The sequence below is a fragment of the Haliotis rufescens genome, unplaced genomic scaffold (assembly GCF_023055435.1).
Source record: "Haliotis rufescens isolate VD_foot unplaced genomic scaffold, xgHalRufe1.0.p SCAF_9, whole genome shotgun sequence".
Lineage (NCBI taxonomy): Eukaryota > Metazoa > Mollusca > Gastropoda > Lepetellida > Haliotidae > Haliotis > Haliotis rufescens.
The window spans coordinates 35,323,047-35,342,214 of record NW_025964383.1 but is presented as its reverse complement, the minus strand read 5'-3'; the positions used below and the strand labels follow the sequence as shown (position 1 = coordinate 35,342,214).

General features: G+C 42.0%; 2 protein-coding genes across 2 annotated transcripts in view; both read right to left on the bottom strand.

Annotated features, from left to right (window-relative positions):
• Nucleotides 1-12,783, bottom strand: part of LOC124147812 — a 31,345-nt gene extending 18,562 nt beyond the window's left edge. Inside the window, exons 1-6 of the mRNA XM_046518596.2 lie at nt 12,698-12,783; nt 10,422-10,847; nt 8,051-8,192; nt 7,387-7,486; nt 5,119-5,238; nt 4,607-4,663 (exon numbers count right to left, since the gene is read on the bottom strand). Coding sequence (XP_046374552.2) covers nt 4,607-4,663; nt 5,119-5,238; nt 7,387-7,486; nt 8,051-8,192; nt 10,422-10,827 — 825 coding nt within the window. The 5' untranslated portion in view covers nt 10,828-10,847; nt 12,698-12,783. The remainder of the gene's footprint in view (nt 1-4,606; nt 4,664-5,118; nt 5,239-7,386; nt 7,487-8,050; nt 8,193-10,421; nt 10,848-12,697) is intronic.
• A 4,140-nt stretch (nt 12,784-16,923) lies between these two features.
• LOC125377417 (DNA-directed RNA polymerase II subunit RPB1-like) lies at nt 16,924-17,853 on the bottom strand. Its single transcript, XM_048390595.1, has one exon. The coding sequence runs from the start codon at nt 17,670-17,672 to the stop codon at nt 17,238-17,240; it is 435 nt and encodes a 144-aa protein (XP_048246552.1). The 5' UTR covers nt 17,673-17,853; the 3' UTR covers nt 16,924-17,237.
• Between the last annotated feature and the right edge of the window lie 1,315 nt (nt 17,854-19,168).

Below are 19,168 nucleotides of genomic sequence, written 5' to 3'. Positions count from 1 at the left end.
GCGCCGGAAGTGGAACCAGGAGATTGGGAAACACCAGGTGGGGGTACAGCAATCTCTGCAGCGGACGAAGTTGAAGACGACCTCGACGGGTCAAGTCTTGGGCCGATGTCAACAGACCGAGGACTACCTGCCACGTGTGCACCGACGACGAGGCATGTAGACGTCACGGAACGCTGCTGACAATCTTGTCCCAACGGTCTTGAGGTACCGGGACCAGATTGACTCCCGTCTGGAAGCGTATCCTAATGTACTGTAGAACCCGAGGTGGTACCAAGTCCGACTGTTGAAAGTTGACGATCCACCCGAGGTACCGTAGTAGACTCAGGGTGGTCGCCAACTCACCTTGAAGGGCTACTGTAAACTGGTGAGCTTGGAGCCCGTCGTCTAGGTAGAAGGCGACCCTGATCGCCTGCCGATGGAGCCATTCTACGACCGTCTTCATGATCCGTGTGAAAAAGCACGGGGCCGTAGAAATTCCAATCGGGAGGGCCGCCCACTGGTAATGAATACCTTGGCATTCGAATCGGAGGTACTTCTGGAACTCGGAAGCTATTGGTACATGTAGATACGCGTCCTGAAGGTCTAACGAGACGAGGAAGTCGTTCGGTAATATCATCCGACGCAGAGAGCTGAGGGATTCATGGTGAATGTGTCGGGTGGTTGGAGGTATGTTGCGTTGAGGAAAACCCACTTGTGGGCATAGTGACGAAGTCGCCCCCCTACCGGTAGCTCGTCTAAAGGTAGTGTCACCGGGGGAGACTCCAACCACGGCGACGGCGGGGGAAGGGACCTCACTTCCTCCCCCGCTGGTACTTTCCCCCTCTGGGAAACGTGGAAAAGGAGACCTGGCGACCTTTCCTGTCGGAACCTCCCTTGCGGGACGGCTGTCGAGGCACGTCCCTACGGAAGGCCCGTTGCACATTCTCGTTTCGGTAACGTCGTCGTGGGGCGTTCGAAACCGGTGGCCGTCTGGACAGGTTGGGTGAAGCCGAAATGATGATGTCACGCTCGGCTTCCCTGGAGTACTTGTCCAGAACGTCGTTGGTACGACCGTCGAACAACTGTTGCGATGTCCACGGGGCCCGTAAGAGTGACCTGCCATGACGATCAGGTAGGTCAGTGCAGTCTATGTAACCATGGCGACGCGCCGTAGTCTGGCTGTCGTCACAATCCATCGTCGACGTCGAGTGTGGAGACGTAGATGAAGGAGCTGCTGTACTAGTTGACGGGCCATGGACCCCTGATGTAGTCGTATCCTTCTTGGTCGACGCCGTCGAGGCGAGGACCGCCGCCGTGATCTGGGCTATCAAAGCCGGGTCGATATGAAAGTGAGACGAGGTCGTCGTTCTGTCACTATCTTCACTACGACGCTGAACCCCCAAACTCTCCCTGCGAGAACGTCGCACGTCCCCGTGGGGACGAGGGCTACGATCTCTAACTGTAGAAGTACTACGATCCCCAGTGTAGTTATCGTCCGAATCGTACATTCGACGACCACGATGACGATGAACGCCCTCGTGTCGTGTACTGTCTCTCGACGAGGCACTCATCCTGTCGTCCCGACTTGAACGGGAACGACTTCTGTGTCCACTGTCGTCCCGCACGACGTCCCTATCGTCGTTGGTAGAACGAGATGTGGACCGACTGGGGACCGTAGTCCCCTCATGGTCCTCGTCACCACCCGGTCCCGTCGTAACGGGGGAGGCTGAGTGACGCTCTCGATCAACCGAATGACGAAGACCAGTCGTGCGGGTAGTATCATCAGCAGGCGAAGGAGGGCTACGATCTCTAACTGTAGAAGTACTACGATCCCAATCGTAGTTATCGTCCGAATCGTACATTCGACGACCACGATGACGATGAACGCCCTCGTGTCGTGTACTGTCTCTCGACGAGGCACTCATCCAGTCGTCCCGACATGAACGGGAACGACTTCTGTGTCCACTGTCGTCCCGCACGACGTCCCTATCGTCGTTGGTAGAACGAGATGCGGACCGACTGGGGACCGTAGTCCCCTCATGGTCCTCGTCACCACCCGGTCCCGTCGTAACGGGGGAACTGAGTGACGCTCTCGATCAACCGAATGACGAAGACCAGTCGTGCGGGTAGTATCATCATGTCGAAAACTGAAGTTGACTGAGGCGGGTCTTTTTCAACTGATTTCTGAGGTGTGGTCGACTCGCCACCCCCAGGGCCTGATGCGGAGGGTGCATAGTCCAAGGATCCAACCGATGACCATCGCCGCTTGTAGCGCTGGTCAGCGGCCCGCTTCGCCAACGCACGAAGATACAAGTTAAAGTTTATTGAAGACAGTTTCTCACATTATTTACAACGTTTATTCCACGAATACGTTGAAAACCCGTCCTTAATGATGCAGGAAGGACAATACTTGTGAGGGTCTACTTTAGACAGTTTTCGTTGACACGAGGCACAAATGCCCGACATATTGCCACGTGTAGAATCACTGTCAAACAGCGAAACACGCGTTGAACACAAACAATGGATTACCAAGGATTACATTCCAGGAGTCTACAGGTAAGACATATTATGACTTTATTAGAACAACTGTAGATAAGCGATAAGTACTAGTAGAATACGAACTAGCAGTCTACCGCGAAAGACTTTCTCGAGCGACCAGCGCAGAGGCGCGCTGAGAGATTTGTGACATGTCATAGGGAGGTGCGTGCGCAACCGGACGGAAACAAGTTTAATGTTTACATTCCAGCTTCTGGCTTCCTCTAAACGTGCGACTAGACGTGAGGGTATGAGAGATACCCATTTGTACGACTGAAAACAGACTAAAACATGTACATTTTGTAGATAGTGCAATGTCTTTTCTCAGTTAGACCATAACAAATTATGTATTAGATTTTTATGCTTGCCCAAGCTCACTAGTGGTATTTCATTAAATTGAATTGATCAGAAGGTCAACACAAACTTATGTAAATTTTCCCCAAAAAACACAAACAAATCAATGTAGAGGTAACTGTATGTCGCTGATAACAGGACCAATAAAGGGAATGCTGAATTTTACCTGATTGCAATGTTAAAATACCTCAGAATTTCTAGAGAAAAAAACACATTTTTTTCCCCAATTTGCCTGTCAAAGGAACTTAGTTTAGAATCCTAACACAGCGATTTTAGTCATGTGTGGGTACCTGGGTCAATAAGAGTGAGTGAGTGAGTAGGGTTTTACGCCGCTTTTAGCAATATTCCAGCAATATCACGGCGGGGGACACCAGAAATGAGCTTCACACATTGTACCCATGTCGGGAAATGAACCCGGGTCTTCGGCGTGACGAGCAAACGCTTTAACCACTAGGCTACCCGACCGCCCCTGGGTCAATAAGATGATGTGGGTGGTTTGGTAGCGGTTGTAAAACCATGATTGAAGATTGAATCATCCCAGCTAATCTGTCAATCTGTCTATTATTTTGTTTTCTTCTGCCCGAAATTCGGAGCTAATTTAACATTGCAATAAAGTAAAACAAGTAAAATCCTAGATATTATTTACATTTGTATACTTATCCTGCATTACTCCTCAATGCATATTACTACTTGGTCTCGACAGAGAAAAGAGCTGTGTGAAGATTTTGTTTGAAGAAAAGTTCCAACTAGCTAAGAGGCAAACCCTACCTCATCATTGTTGTACCCTTGCAAGTGTATTGTTTTGTCATTGTATGTTGTCTTACGTTTTTCGTAATCTTGTTTTCATAAACCAACGTAGTAGGCAAACAAATTATAGCATATATAATCAGGCGGGGGTGCATTGTGATTTTACACTGCTTCATTGCAAATAACATGCCATCCTGTTCCAAGTGCCAGCGTCATATGTTGGCGTGGGATCCCAACCCTGTGTGCTTAAACTGTACATCCCCATGCCTCCAGTCTTCTCGATGTGAAGATAAGATGCAGGATAAGTAAAAAATATAAGCATTTAAGCCCCTTCCTCTTTATTGGTCTTGTTTTCAGTGATATACTTGGTTGGTTGGTTGGTTTGTTGTTTAACGTCACACTCAGCAATATTCCAGCTATATGACAGCGGTCTGTAAATAATCGAGTCTGGACCAGACAATCCAGTGATTGACATCATGAGCATCGATCAGTGCAGTTGGGATCGATGACATGTATCAACCAAGTTAGCGAGCCTGACCACCCGATCCTTTTAGTCGCCTTTTACGGCAAGCATGGGTTGCTGAAGACCTATTCTACCCCGGAACCTTCACAGGTCTTCAGTGATATACAGCTACCTAATAATTATAATCATATTAACATGAACTGGGGACGGCTATCAGTCTATGAGCAGGTGTAGTTAAACCTCTGTGCATGTTCCCTCATGTCTCTATTTGATGATATAGGATCACGTCCGTCAACACCTACATGCATACATGTCTTCAACAGTTTCTTCAAAAGAAACGTATATGTATAAAGCAAACTGCCTCCAACCTCAAAGTTTTAAAGATTTATACTAAAATCTAATGATTAATTTATTATGACTTCAGGTGTTTCATATAGCAAGAATAAGCTAGGTTATCAAGATTAAATTTGCAGACAAGAAATGAGTTGTTAATTCTAAGTTTGAAATGAGTTGTTAGGATAAGCATACCTGTACACGACCACGACCAAGCACTCCGCCTCCTATGGATCTGTTCGCAAAATCAACCTGAAAGAAAACGTACATTTCTGTATAATGTGTGTGTGTGTGTGTGTGTATATATGTATATAAATATATGCAAATGTTGAAAGAAAGACAAAAGCAAATTACACTAATGTAAAACCCAAGCCCTGACTAGTATAAGGTGTGGTGTAATGAGGTTTAACGTCGCATCCAAGATTATTGCACTTATATAGCGACGTGCATGCACTTGTGTGTGTGTGTGTGTGTGTGTGTGGTTGCTGTACTAGGCCTGACTGATTTATAGTGCTAGCCCACTGAGATACCATGCCGCAGTTTAACATAAATACCCCACTCAGACAGTATACTGACTCCAAGCCGACCAGTCCTTGTTTTAGCCCCTTAATGCCGAGCGCCAGATGGAGTAACAATAGGTACCATCTTTTAACATCGTTTGGTATGACGCGGCCGGGGCAGAAGTTTTGACTGCATGTAACAACTACCTCAATTGCTTCACTACCAAGATCTTCAATGAAGCCATCAGTGTGGATGAACATGGAGCACAGCTCAGCATCTGATGACGTCACATCTTCCGTAGTCAACAGCATCTCCGTGTCTATCACCTGCACACAAAACAACAGTCAGAGCTCAGCATCTGATGACGTCACATCTTCCATAGTCAACAGCATCTCCGTGTCTATCACCTGCACACAAAACAACAGTCAGAGCTCAGCATCTGATGACGTCACATCTTCCATTGTCACTCCATGTCTATCACCTGCACACAAAACAACAGTCAGAGCTCAGCATCTGATGACGTCACATCTTCCATTGTCACTCCATGTCTATCACCTGCACACAAAACAACAGTCAGAGCTCAGCATCTGATGACGTCACATCTTCCATTGTCACTCCATGTCTATCACCTGCACACAAAACAACAGTCAGAGCTCAGCATCTGATGACGTCACATCTTCCATTGTCACTCCGTGTCTATCACCTGCACACAAAACAACAGTCAGAGCTCAGCATCTGATGACGTCACATCTTCCATTGTCACTCCATGTCTATCACCTGCACACAAAACAACAGTCAGAGCTCAGCATCTGATGACGTCACATCTTCCATTGTCACTCCATGTCTATCACCTGCACACAAAACAACAGCCAGAGCTCAGCATCTGATGACGTCACATCTACAATAGTCAGCAGAATCTCCGTGTCCATCACCTGCACACAAAACAACATTACAGATGGCTTGGTCTCCACTGAGCTTAGACTCCCTTATTTGGCACACACATCTCTTAGGCCGTTCTATCATTAGTTGGTTTACAAAACAACTCATTCCTGGTTCTAAATACTGTTTGAATGTGAATCTTGAAGTCTAAGCTATGTACAAATTTAATGATACTTATATAAGAAGATATAGGCCCGAAGGTCCGGCTGCAGATAGACATGACATTGAGATAAAGGAGCTTCAGATGGAGTGAGTCTACTGTATTTCTGCTATGACACAGTATATCAGATAAAAGGGAAGCTGTGCTACAAAGTCTCGTGACCAATCGCTGTCTAGATGAAGTGAGGTGAAATGGGGTTTTCAGAGCTACAGATAAGCTGTGTATTTGCGTAAAATACCCACCCAAACTATTCAAAACCCAATTACTTTCAATTAAGTTGCGTACAGAAATGCTGCATGAATTAAAGGAAAAACTCAAATGTATATAAACAGCATGCGTAAATACCTAGTGAAGCTTTTTCAGCATGCATACAAAGGTGGTAATTTCCGAAATAATTACGGGCTTATTTAGTTATTTACTTTCCGAGTCAAGCCTAAAGTTAGAAACTTTATATACATCTAAAACATTAGTTGTTTTTTTGAAAATTTCAAAATGTTAACTCATTTTTGGAACACCCAATAGAGTGATGAATAGATGAATGAAAAAGTACTCAATGAAAATTGTAATAACCCAATTAAAATAAAAACCTTTGAGTAAAAACTCAATTGCTCAAAATGTTATCTGGTTATCTGGGTTTTGCATCATGTCCAAGCTTAATGCAGTTATATGGCGACATTGTGTTGGAAGGCCAAAATAACACAGGTCATCAACACTTACCACATTAGTGAAACCCAAAATTGAAAATTTTACAATAACTTGTATATTTATGTACTTATCCTATCATGCCTATCTCACACACTATTTGTTCTCCCAGCCATCCTTGCATCACAGTTGCGCTAGCCAGTCTGCTCTAAGTAAAAGAATAATGTGGTAGGGGGAGTCAGACGATCAGGTCGCTTCGGGACACAACGCACAGGATTGCAGTGCATGACTCATTTGTTTGGGTCACAACCATGGTAATGCTGGGATGTGTTTGGGTGAAATGTTTTTTGAAGCTAGAAACTTTGTTCTGGGACGTTTCCACACTAGGATCGAAAGAGAAAGAAAGAAATGCAAAGCATGAGATAGGATAAGTTAGAAATTGGCCTATATGGTTCTGACAAATCAAGAAACAAAACAGGTGTGAACCTGGGATTTGACCTATTGTCATGGGATCCTGGCATGGCTAAGGGATGCAACTCTTCACATCTTATACAACCATGCCAGAACAAGGATAATAACTGTGACAAATCTTGGGATTCAAACCCATGACCTACGTATCTTCACACAGCTAAGGGAGGCAACTCTACACACCTGCTGTTCAAACCTACTAAAAGTTCAAGTTCAAGATAACATCAATAATAGAGCATGATAAGGTGAAATCTGACAACAATACCTGTCTAGCGTAGGTGACGTTTCCTGTCAATGCTATACCAGGCTCGGTCACTCTTTCAAAGTAGTTCAAGATACACCGCATCTTAGCATTCTGTGATGACCTGAAACATTTTTACATATTTTTACATAAATTACAAAAGCGAAAAGGCAAAACAAGGATTAGGATTTGTGTCATAGGACTTGTGAGGAATTGAGGAAAAGACTGAAAGGTAGGACATACCAGTTACATATCAATTTGTTCCTCCATAACCATATGATAAATTTTGTTTGTTTGTTGTTTAACGCAGCACTCAGCAATATTCCAGCCATATGCTGGTGGTCTATAAATAATTGAGTCTAGACCACACAATCCAGTGATTGACATCATGAGCATGCATCAACCAAGTCAGCAAGCATGACCATCCGATCCTGTTGGTCGCCTCTTACGACAAGCATAGTCGCCTTTTACAGCAAGCATGGGTTGCTGGTGAGTGAGTGAGTGGGTAGGTGAGAGTGAGTGAGTGAGTGTGGTTTAAAGCCGCTTTTAGCAATATTCTGGCAAAGGGCAATATAAATGGGCTTCAAACTTATACCCATGTAGAGAATCGAACACAGGTCTTTGGTGTGACAAGCAAACGCAGTAACCACTAGGCTACCCACCACCCCATGGGTTAGACATGACTTACATTGGGAGCTGTTTAAAGAAGTTGGTGAAGTTGATGACATTGAGCTTGGTCCATCGACTCCTCTCTCTCTCCGGGAATAGACACAGGAAGGAGCAGGCCAAGATGGCTGCCACACATCTCTTGGAAAGTACACTACTGCCACCTGAGAACACACACACACAAAACTGTCAATGTTTTCACTTTCTTAAATGTGCACTTCCAAGAGTTACTTTGTATTTTGTAAATGACATACAATACTTCTTCTTTTGGGAGATGACATCATAGGGATTTATCAAGGATTCCAAGCAAAGTGCCCTCGGCAGACAGATTGAGAAACAAAGCATTAATTTGTGCAAAATGGGTAACGTGTTTGACGTAATAAGGTCCCTGCTCCAATAAGTGCCCACAGCAATATTTGCTAATATATTGGCTAGTGAACAATCCCAATAAGCACCCTTCCTTCCGATGGATCAATGTAAACAAGACTTATTTATTCGTGTATTATACGCAATCGTGTGTTATATGCACCCTTAATCACTGGCAAATAAAGATTGCATGTAATGCAATAATGTAAAACAGCATTAAAACCTGTTCCTATTTATTGATCTCTTTAAGAGTGAATGCAGGGCTTCACACATTGTACCCATGTGGGGAATCGAACATGGGTCTTCAGTGTGACGAGTCAATGCCTAAACCACTAGGCTACCCCACCGCCCTGGACATGATGGAGAAAAAACGGGAAAAAAATTGGCATGGTTAGCCAATCACTTGCCAGCAACTGAACCACATGCAATCAATTTGTTAAACTCTGAATGAATGCCGTATTTGACGTAATAAGCGCCCCGCTCTAAAAAGCGCCCACAGCGATATTTGCTAATACATGTACATTGGCTAGTGAACAATCCTATTTAGCACCCCTTCCAATTGATCAAAGTACACGAGACTTATTTATTCATGTATAATACGTTAATTATGGGAAATTAAATCCTGGAAAAATATATCTGTCATATATAAACATTACAGGCTGTCAGCATAAACCACAAAATTTACGATCTTTCAACTCTGTTATTTTTCACCAAAATAATATTCGGATAAGAGCCCCCTATTTCTAATTTCGAGAGCGCCCTGGGCGCTTATTATGTCGAATATGGTAAGCATAATGAAGGGATATGGTAGTTGCAGCTAGATATAATCGTAGTCTTCCCAATGTTAAAGGTCTTCCTTAGGTCAGTAGTGTTTGCTGATATGTTATTATAAATTTATTATTCAAGCAAGTATTGAGATAAGTGAGTCACTGACCTTTTGTAGATATGAAACTCACACATTTACCAAAGACATATACAGTGATCGCTCGCTATTGCGCTACCAATGGGGTCCAAATAATTGGTGGGCGTTATAGACGATGAGCCGTTTAACCGAGGCCGAGGCGGGGGAGCGCGCTCGGCAAATCTCAAATCATCAATAGTCCTATGTGTTTATCTCACGTCACGTCAAAATAGTATATATTTTTATGGACCTAGATCTACCTGTAATATCATTCATTTATTAAATCTGTCATATTTCACAATGTCTGAAATACGTATTCCATTCTAATTTATCATTTTTTATCAATAAATTAAAAAATTATTCACTATTTCCCGCGATGTTATTGAAAATAAAATTCTCGGACACACATTTCGACAACGGGTCCGCATCGAACATGTCAAAGAGCAAAATAAAGACTATTTTAAGCAAATCTTTAAATATATTATACAAAGTGATAAATAAAATCAACAAAAATATATCTAAAAGTAATCAAACTTACATCTAAGTTATTATTTCCATCGTTTCGTGCGGTCGCGTGAAACTTGTAGCAGATTTCGGCAAGAAAGCGTCATTAGAAACAAATTTTAATCCAATGAAATCGCTTGTTATAACTACGGGGAAAAAACAGGCGATGTTACGAAAGCACGATTACGAAATGAATGACCGCCGTGTTGTGACAGCAACTACATGTGTGTGACAGTTTAGCCTTAAATTGGATTGCCCACTAATTAAGAATATAAACTTCACTTGTGGTTCTCTTTTATTGCATGCATGCGCTTCTAAGATCAAAGGATGTATAGTGTGAAAAGTTAACTAGTAGAACAATCGTATTTCCGGGACCTGCCGCGGATGTTTTCAAACAGATTATTAGAACTCCATTCAGCGATAAACCGTTGATTATGCAATGAGAAGCGTTTTGTGCAAATAAACAACGAACAACAATACAATCATGTCTGTGTAAAACTCTCAGTATTAAAAGTGTACATAAATTTTGGGAGTCATGCGTTACCGCGCGTAATAACCGAAGTAGCGCTTTATCGAAGAGCGCAATAACGAGCGATCACTGTAACATTAATGACAAACTCACATTTCTGTTGTTCGCTGAATATGAAATCTGACGGTATCAACTTTTCAGACTCAATGACTAGATCACAGATTCCAGGAATCACCGTAAACAGAAACTTATCATTTTCTTCTTCTGTTGCTTTCTTAATAAATTTCCAAACGCCGAACCATATGCAGGACTGGTCAATCTTGCTCCGTTTGTCCCTTTTTGACCTGGTCTTGTTCACCAAGCTATTTGATGAGTTTTGTAGTCCACCGTCATACAGAACCGTGTCATGGTTAGTGACATATACAAGCTGCACATGCCGCACGATATCTTCAGCATCAAAGGCCTCTGACAAACAGTTTTCTTTGAGTTCGTTCAGAAGGACCTTGACCTCCTGCCAGTTTGGGAGGTCAAAGGGGAAGATTGGACGGCTGAGATTCATGCTTTTGCTGTTAACAGCCTCTGAAGTTTATGAAAAAAAACATTAATCAGGATGTTACAATATATCACTGCAATTATTAACTGCAATACATATCAATACGATCTAGACATGCTGGATGAACCAGTGTCTTGAATTAATTATTTCAAATAAAATGCATTGTCAGCATAGGTGAAGAGAGATGAGTTTACATTATAAATATATTCCTGCAATATCACAGTGGGGAACACCAGAAATGGCTTCACACAATATGTCCTCATCTGGGGAATCAACCCAGACCTCCACCATGAAGAGCCAACATTTTAACCTCTAGACTACCCAACTGGCCTGTCACAACAAGAATGTAGAAAACAAGTGGAACAGGAAATATTATGTATCATAATCAAACAAAATAGATACTAAATTTATACAATATATAATATAATACTAAACATCCTACGCATCATTGAAAAAGCAGTTAAAAAATATGTACCCACTAAACATGCTGAATTAGTTAGCTGAACAAACATATACATAGAGAAAGATGGTATTTATGTGAGCAGGAGGGAGTGGATCCTATGTCTAATGGTTTTTCAGACGAATAGGTTGGCAAGAAGGCTCACTAAAATATGCTGCAGCACAAGTTTGGCTGTCTGAGACTAGGAAAATTCAGATTTGGACTAGTGACATTTCCTTGTGGACTACCACTTTTACCATTAGCGTAGGTAGATGGCAGATCATTGTTGCCACTGGTTTGCAGACTAATGAAAATCGAAATTAACTTCTAACTTTTTCCATGTTTTCAAAGTGAACTAACAAGTTCTGTATTCAACAATTCCATCAGAAAGGTTTTATTGTATCATCATAATAACTTGTAGTGATAGCTGCATGATCTTATCAATCATCATCAAGTTACTCGGTTCATATATCAATACAGGGACTTTCCAATAATGACAGCTCTTTACAGATTACATACAATCATGACAAGCACAAGTATACATTAATTGTTTTAAACATGCCGCCTCGAATAAACGCAGGGTCTCGATAAAATGCCAGGTAGATATTTATGCACTGGATTCACTCCATTACAATCTTTGCAATAAACGCTGGGTGTAAAGAGTGTCTGAAAGAAATACACGCCTGAGCATTTAATCGAGGAAATGGTATTTTTGAATATTGAGCAACATGAGCAAACATGTCAAAGGATATCAAATATTTGTCCATTAAAAATCTTTGATAAAACTAGAAAATGTGCTGGAATTTACAATTTAGAGTACACAAACCACATTTGACAACAGAGGCAAACTTATAGGCCTACAGTAGAAAAGCCAAACCATGTCTTTCTCGTTCCGGAATCGTGAAAAGACTCTTGGGCCTCCTCCTACCCTTGTATTTCCGGCGATTGTTCATAATAAACCTCGAGCAACTGAACCACTACAGATTCAGGCGTATCGAACTATTACTCTTTCTTATCGCTGATGGGTTTATATGTGTGTAGATTGTCAGCATGTTGTGCAACACAGCAGATATGTCAAAGGCCTGGCGGAAGACTTGGTTGAGAGCTAAGCCTAGCGACAACAACTCACAAGGTCAAAGTTAAACACACAGAACAAACACAAGTCGAGGAAAGCATGTGTCACAAATAAGGCCACAGCTAAACTGTACCGTGTTGTCTGGGTTATTCATCATCATTTTAACTTCTTCGTTAGATCGGTGTTAGAATGATTGAGTTTTGTTTTTCGTCAGTCGAGAAAAAATTGTCAACAACACGAAACGTGAGAACAAAATCTACCTTTCTAATCGTGTTCATATTTGGCAAAATGCATTTTGGGTTGTAAGCAAGAATTTTCTATGGCTGACTGGTTACATCGTCGTTTCGATATTTGATAATTACCCTCAATTAATGTTGATAATGCAAAACAGGAACTTTCAACCTTTTTCGTCCATGTTTGTTGTCATATGCGCACGCACTTGTTCTCTGGAAGGGAGGCAACTCTAATGATACGCCAAATATGCGACAGCACCGCTCACGATATAGTTCAAGTCGGGTCGCGGTAACTTCGTAAACCTCAAAATGAGAAATTTCAAAACACAAATAGAAAGTGATTGAAGCATATTTACAATATGTTTGCCACTACAAATAATGTTTAAAACTGTCGAAAAGAGGGTCGTTTTAATGGGGAGTTATTTAAATTATGGGGCATGTTGTTTTGTTTTTTTAAACAATGGGTAACCCTCAAACCCTGAACCGAAGTGAGTGAGTTAAAATTTAACGTCGCATCGGCATTGTTTCAGCCATATAGCGACTCTAAACCTAAGTGGCGAACAAATTGAAAAGTACCCAACTTGACCAAAATCCAAACAGAAGAGCATAGAATGTTATGCAAATGTAAATGCATAGATATTTTATTTGAATATACAAGAATAACATATCAGGGCTAGGGCTGGGACAGGTAACTGGGGTACATGGGTCGGGTGGGATCCGGGTACCCACAGGACTACCCGGACCCGTGGTTAGTCATGTGATATATTTTTTTGTGACATTAACCATAAAAGTTCATGGTTACACTTTATAAGTACAAGTCGCTATAATGTTCGCATTTCTTTCTGACTGTGCACACATTCCTTCTGATTTTTATATGTTAGATAAGGACAAAGCTTCAGTCAACTTCAGTGTATGCACGATCAGATCGTTTTATAATATATCTAAATACTTTATGCCAGGGCTCCAGTAAAAAAACTTCCCAATCGAACATTTTGAACCCAACTTGAGACCTACAATGGGTACCCGGGTAGAGTCGGGTAATAGGGGGTCGGGTACCCAGGTAGTAAATTTAGACTCGTCCCAGCCTTAATCAAGACTTTACCTGAGACCATAATCTCTGCCGGTGTCACGGACCTATACGTGCCGGTGTCGGTACTGATCGTTCAGGATACTGCTTGTCGTGAAAGGCGACTATGCTTATCGTAAGAGGCGACTAACGGGATCGGGTGGTCAGGCTCGCTGACTTGGTTGATGCATGTCATCGTATCCCAATTGCGTGGATCGATGCTCATGAAATTAATCACTGGATTGTCTGGTCCAGACTCGATTATTTACAGACCGCCATCATATAGCTGGAATATTGCTGAGTACGGCGTTAAACAACAAACACACAAAAATAAAAACATCCAGGATACACTGATTCAGTTAACATAACTGGCGGAGAGTGGGTCAAAGTAATTGTAAAGATATCCGCTTCGGTCCGGTAATTTAACAAAATTAAGCAATGTAATATGGCAATAAAAATATGTAACGTTTGATTGTATGTTGATTATAAGTTGCACGTGAATGGAATTCAGAACGCTTGGTGTTATGAATGTGGATGCAATGATTGCATTAGGATAAAAATAAAATAAACGAACGCTTAGAAATATGAAATAGGGTTACGAAGGTTCTTCCTTTGGGGGCTACGAAATTACCAGGGTTACGAAATTACCAGGGTTACGTAATTACAAGGGTTACGAAATTACCAGGTTTACGAAATTACCAGGGTTACGTAATTACCAGGGTTACGAAATTACCAGGGTTACTAAATTAACAGGGTTACGAAATTACCAGGGTTACGTAATTACCAGGGTTACGTAATTACCAGGGTTACGAAATTACCAGGGTTACGTAATTACCAGGGTTACGAAATTACCAGGGTTACGTAATTACCAGGGTTACGCAATTACCAGGGTTACGAAATTACCAGGGTTACGACATTGCATACATTCAAATCTATCCGACCCTAGCCAAAGTATCGAAGTTGGCGAAAACAGTACCTGGCGAAATGGGACCGTATCATGTTTGTTGTTTTGTGATTTTGTATCAATAAAATTAAAACATTCATGTTAGTATGTCATATCATTCTAATGAACTCTTCTTCATAAAAAAAAAACTGGAATGTAAGGATTTGTCAATATTGGAAAAATACTGTGAAACATTCCCATAATAAATAAAAGAACCTTAAGCATTGATTACCAATAGAGAAAGAATGCTAACAAGATATACCACGAGATCACAGTGTTTGTAAAATGATTGAGCAGACGGTTGTTTATAAGATTTGCAAAAAAATACAAATACTCATGGAAGTATGAATTAAGGGTTAATATAATCTCCAACACTTGGTACTTAATTGAATACTTACAGTATTTTTAAACGTTCACAGTTTGCAAAGGAATAACATGTCAAAGCTATAACCAGAATTAAAATTTAATTTGTTCCTTCATTTGCTGTTTAACGCCTCACACAACAATATTCCAGCTGTAAGTAAATAATCGAATCTAGGCTAGGTCTACAATCCAGTGATTGATATCATGAGCATCGATCTACCCCATTCGGAAGCCATGACATGCATCAACCAAGTCAGCGAGCCTGACCACCCGATCCTGTTAGTCGCCTCTAAAGACAAACGTGGGTTGCTGAAGACCAATTCTAACCCAGTTCTTCACAGGTTAAAATTTAATTAAAAGTTGAAGAGAAATATTCATTGGACTTACTGTCCGATATACCGAAGTACACCCATATTGTGTTCATACCCACATCTGGCCCGTGAAGATCCGGGGTAGAATAGGTCTTCAGTAACCCATGCTTGCCGTAAAAGGTGACTATGCTTGTCGTAAGAGGCGACTAACGGGATCGGGTGGTCAGGCTCGCTGACTTGGTTGATGCATGTCATCGATCCCAATTGCGTGGATCGATGCTCATGATATCAATCACTGGATAAAAAAAATAAAAAGACTTGTGTTTCATAGGCTTTAATAGTCCAACAAATAATTCAAGTGTGAAGAATTACTACACCAAGGTGCATTACATGCATACATCATTTAGCTCTTTGTGTGGGTGGTTTGTTGTTGAAAGCCGCACTCAACAATATTTCAGCTATATGACGGCAGTCTGTAAATAATCAAGTCTGAACCATACAATCCAGTGATTAATATCATGAGCATCGATCCACGCAATTGGGATCGATGACATGCATCAACTAAGTCAGCGAGCCGGACCACCCATCCTGTTAGTCGCCTTTTACGACAAGCATAGTCGCCTTTTACGACAAGCATAGTCAGCTTTTACGGCAAGCATGGGTTGCTGAAGACCTATTCCTCCCCAGATCTTCACGGCTCTAGCACTTTGGAACCCATAACCAGAGTCAACCCAATTTTATATGTTTGTTTGTTTATTTGTTATTTAACACCACATTCAGCAATATTCCAGCTATGTGACGACAGTCTGTAAATAATCGAGTCCGGACCAGATAATCTAGTGATTGACATCACGAGCATCGATCCACGCAATTGGTTTAAGATTACATGCATCAACCAAGTCAGCGAACATGACCATCTGATTCCGTTAGTCGCCTTTTACGACAAGCATAGTCGCCTTTTACAGCAAGCATGGGTTGCTGTAGACCTTTCTACCCCGGATCTTCAGGTGTCATTTTTCCATGTGTACCAGCAGTTGAAATACTGCATCAGGGTAGGGCATTCGAATGACGGTTGACTCCTACAAGGTTGCTGCTGGTTCTTTAATAAATGTCTCAAAGAATGAATTCGATGGAAATGCAGATGTGCCCTGCATAATGCTTGAGCACTTTGTCCTCGTGGAGGTGAGGTGAGGTGAAATTGGGTTTAACATTGAGTCCAAGATTTTTGCACTTATATAGCGATGTGCATGCACGTGTGTGTGTGTGTGTGTGTGTGTGTGTGTGTGTGTGTGTGTACTAGTCAGAACTGATGCCGATTTATAGTCATAGCTCACTGAGATACCATGCCGCAGTTTAACATAAATACCCCATTCAGACAGAGTATACTGACTCCGAGCCGACCAGTCCTTGTTTTAGCCCCTTAATGCCGAGGACCAGACAGGGTTACAACAAGTACCATCTTTTGACGTCTTTAGGTATGACGCAGCCGGGATCGAACCCCAGACCTTCCGCTCTCCGGGCGGATGCTCTACCACTAGACCACGGAGGCAGAGAGCGGATGCTCTACCACTAGACCAAGGAGGCAGAGAGCGGATGCTCTACCACTAGACCACGGAGCCTGGGCAGGGTTGGTAACCTCCCAATTGTTAGACATCCCATTTGTCAGACATCCCAATTGTCAGACATCCTATTTGTCAGACAGCTTATACCAGGATTAGTCAAGGTTGGTTAGTCAAGCAATAGTTCCCTGTTTACCTGTTTACCCTTCATTAAAGTGGAACAGACCAGAAAACACACATTTTGAGGAATTTACAGGATTGGTTTATTATGCACTTATAATCATCAAATCATACCAGAAATCACACTTTTTGAAGTATTTATTGAAATTATTTCTTATCCTGATACAACACAGTGCAAAGCTAATATCTCACAGTTGGTGATGGGGTTTGTGGTTGAGATCCTAGTCTGTCGGAAACCTGTGACAGATTACGTCATGAGATTAGATTTAGGCTGTGGCGATGTGGGACTGTGGCTGGGGCTTGTTGAAGAATAGGAGGGGCTGGTAGGAGAATAGGAGGGGCTTGTAGGGCTATAGGAGGGTGATGTGGGACTGTAGGATGGAGAGGTCGGGCTGTAAGATGGGCTGGTGGGACTGTAGGATGGGCTGGTAGGAGAGTAGGATGGCGATGTGGGACTGTAGCTGGGGCTTGTTGGAGAATAGGATGGAGAAGTCGGACTGTAGCTTGGACTTGTTGGAGAATAAGATGGAGGAGTCGGACTGTATTTCGGGGAAGTTGGTGAATAACCAGGACTTGATGGCGAGTATGACGGACTTGTTGGTGAGTAGCCAGGACTCTGAGGGGTCATGGCTGGTGAGCTTGGCATGTAGGATGGCGACGCTGGTGAGTAGCTCGGTGACATGGCGCCCCGCGGACTGGGAATGTAGGGACTGACTGGCGAGCCTGGGGAGCCGGGCTGCGGTGACCAGGCAGGGCTGTAGCCGGGACTGAAGCCACTCTCTCTGGCAGCCGACAGAGAGGAATATCATGATATAACATTTATACTAAGTTGTCCTATAATAATAATAATAATAATAGATCCACATCAAGTGCTTTTATGAGTTATCATGGTGTATCATTTATACATCATTTCATATAATTATAGTTTAGCAAGTAATACTTATCATCAGGTAAAATGCATATATAAAATATCAGTAGTTTCAGTTATAGCTTTTTAGACAGATGCTAGCCTGAGGTAATGGGAGCGCATCTCCTAGACATACTATTCAATAAAACAAGAGTTATGTCTACATAGTTTAATAGATTTGAAGCTTTTAGATTATTGCTAGCCTCAGGTATCAAGATCCCATCTCCCAGACAAAAGATATTTCTACATAGTCTTATAGATTACCTTGAACTATTTTATTTAAGTAAATCTGTCATCACCTATATTAGAATAACATTCAGCAATTACTTCAATTTAGACTCATTAAGGATTAGCCCCCATACAAGCTCGTCTATAGTGCATTAATGATCAGCCCCCATACAAGCTCGTCTATAGTGCATTAAGGATCAGCCCCCATACAAGCTCGTCTATAGTGCATTAAGGATCAGCCCCCATAAAAGCTCGTCTATAGTGATGTCATAATCTCTTTTAAAGCATCCAGTAAATATGTCAACAAGATTAGTGCAAGTCCAACAGGATTAAGTATTCCCCTCTGTCTAGCCATTCATTAACCATAAGGCACAGCCCATCGTGTATAAACCAATCATAATTCATTTTATTGTTCTAATTTTGAGGACATGTTCAACCTTGATCATCTGATGGAATAACAAGCAAGCTGATCCACCTCTGACCTCAACACTGGATTAAAGACAACCAACTCCTCCAAAGACACCAACAAAGGAAGAAAAAGTCTTCAAATATTGTAAGTACAGCATTACATTGTTGATTACTTGTCTTTCTTTAATTTAGTACAGTACATACTAATAGGTGTCATGGTAAATATGGAGTCTGGTATGGAAAGTAACCTTGAAAGTGAAATTCCAACAGTGTCTTTAGTTACGCCCCTTGCCAAAAGTGTAATTCAGGCAAAATTTGACACAACAACAAATTGTTTAGTAGATACGGGGGCATACATTTGTTGTATTTCGTCTGCTTTTCTGAGCACAGCTTTTGAAAACCTTACTCTTGGAAACTCACCCTTTCCACAGGTTAAAGGTGTTGGCGGCGGAAGTGTTAGGTTCAGTTGTGTTAGATTTTGTCATTGAGGATCAGGAATTTTCTCAAAGATTCTATGTACTGCCTACATTACTGAAGGCTACCGATACTGAGAACTTCCTTGATGACAATGATGCAGTCTTAGATTATAGCTGTCATTCCTTGATACTTAACAGCACCTCAGTTAGGCAATATAT

What these genes read in the sequence shown, in the direction of transcription:
- LOC125377417 (XM_048390595.1), bottom strand. Translation starts at nt 17,672, where the DNA reads ATGTCACCGAGCTACTCACCAGCGTCGCCATCCTACATGCCAAGCTCA.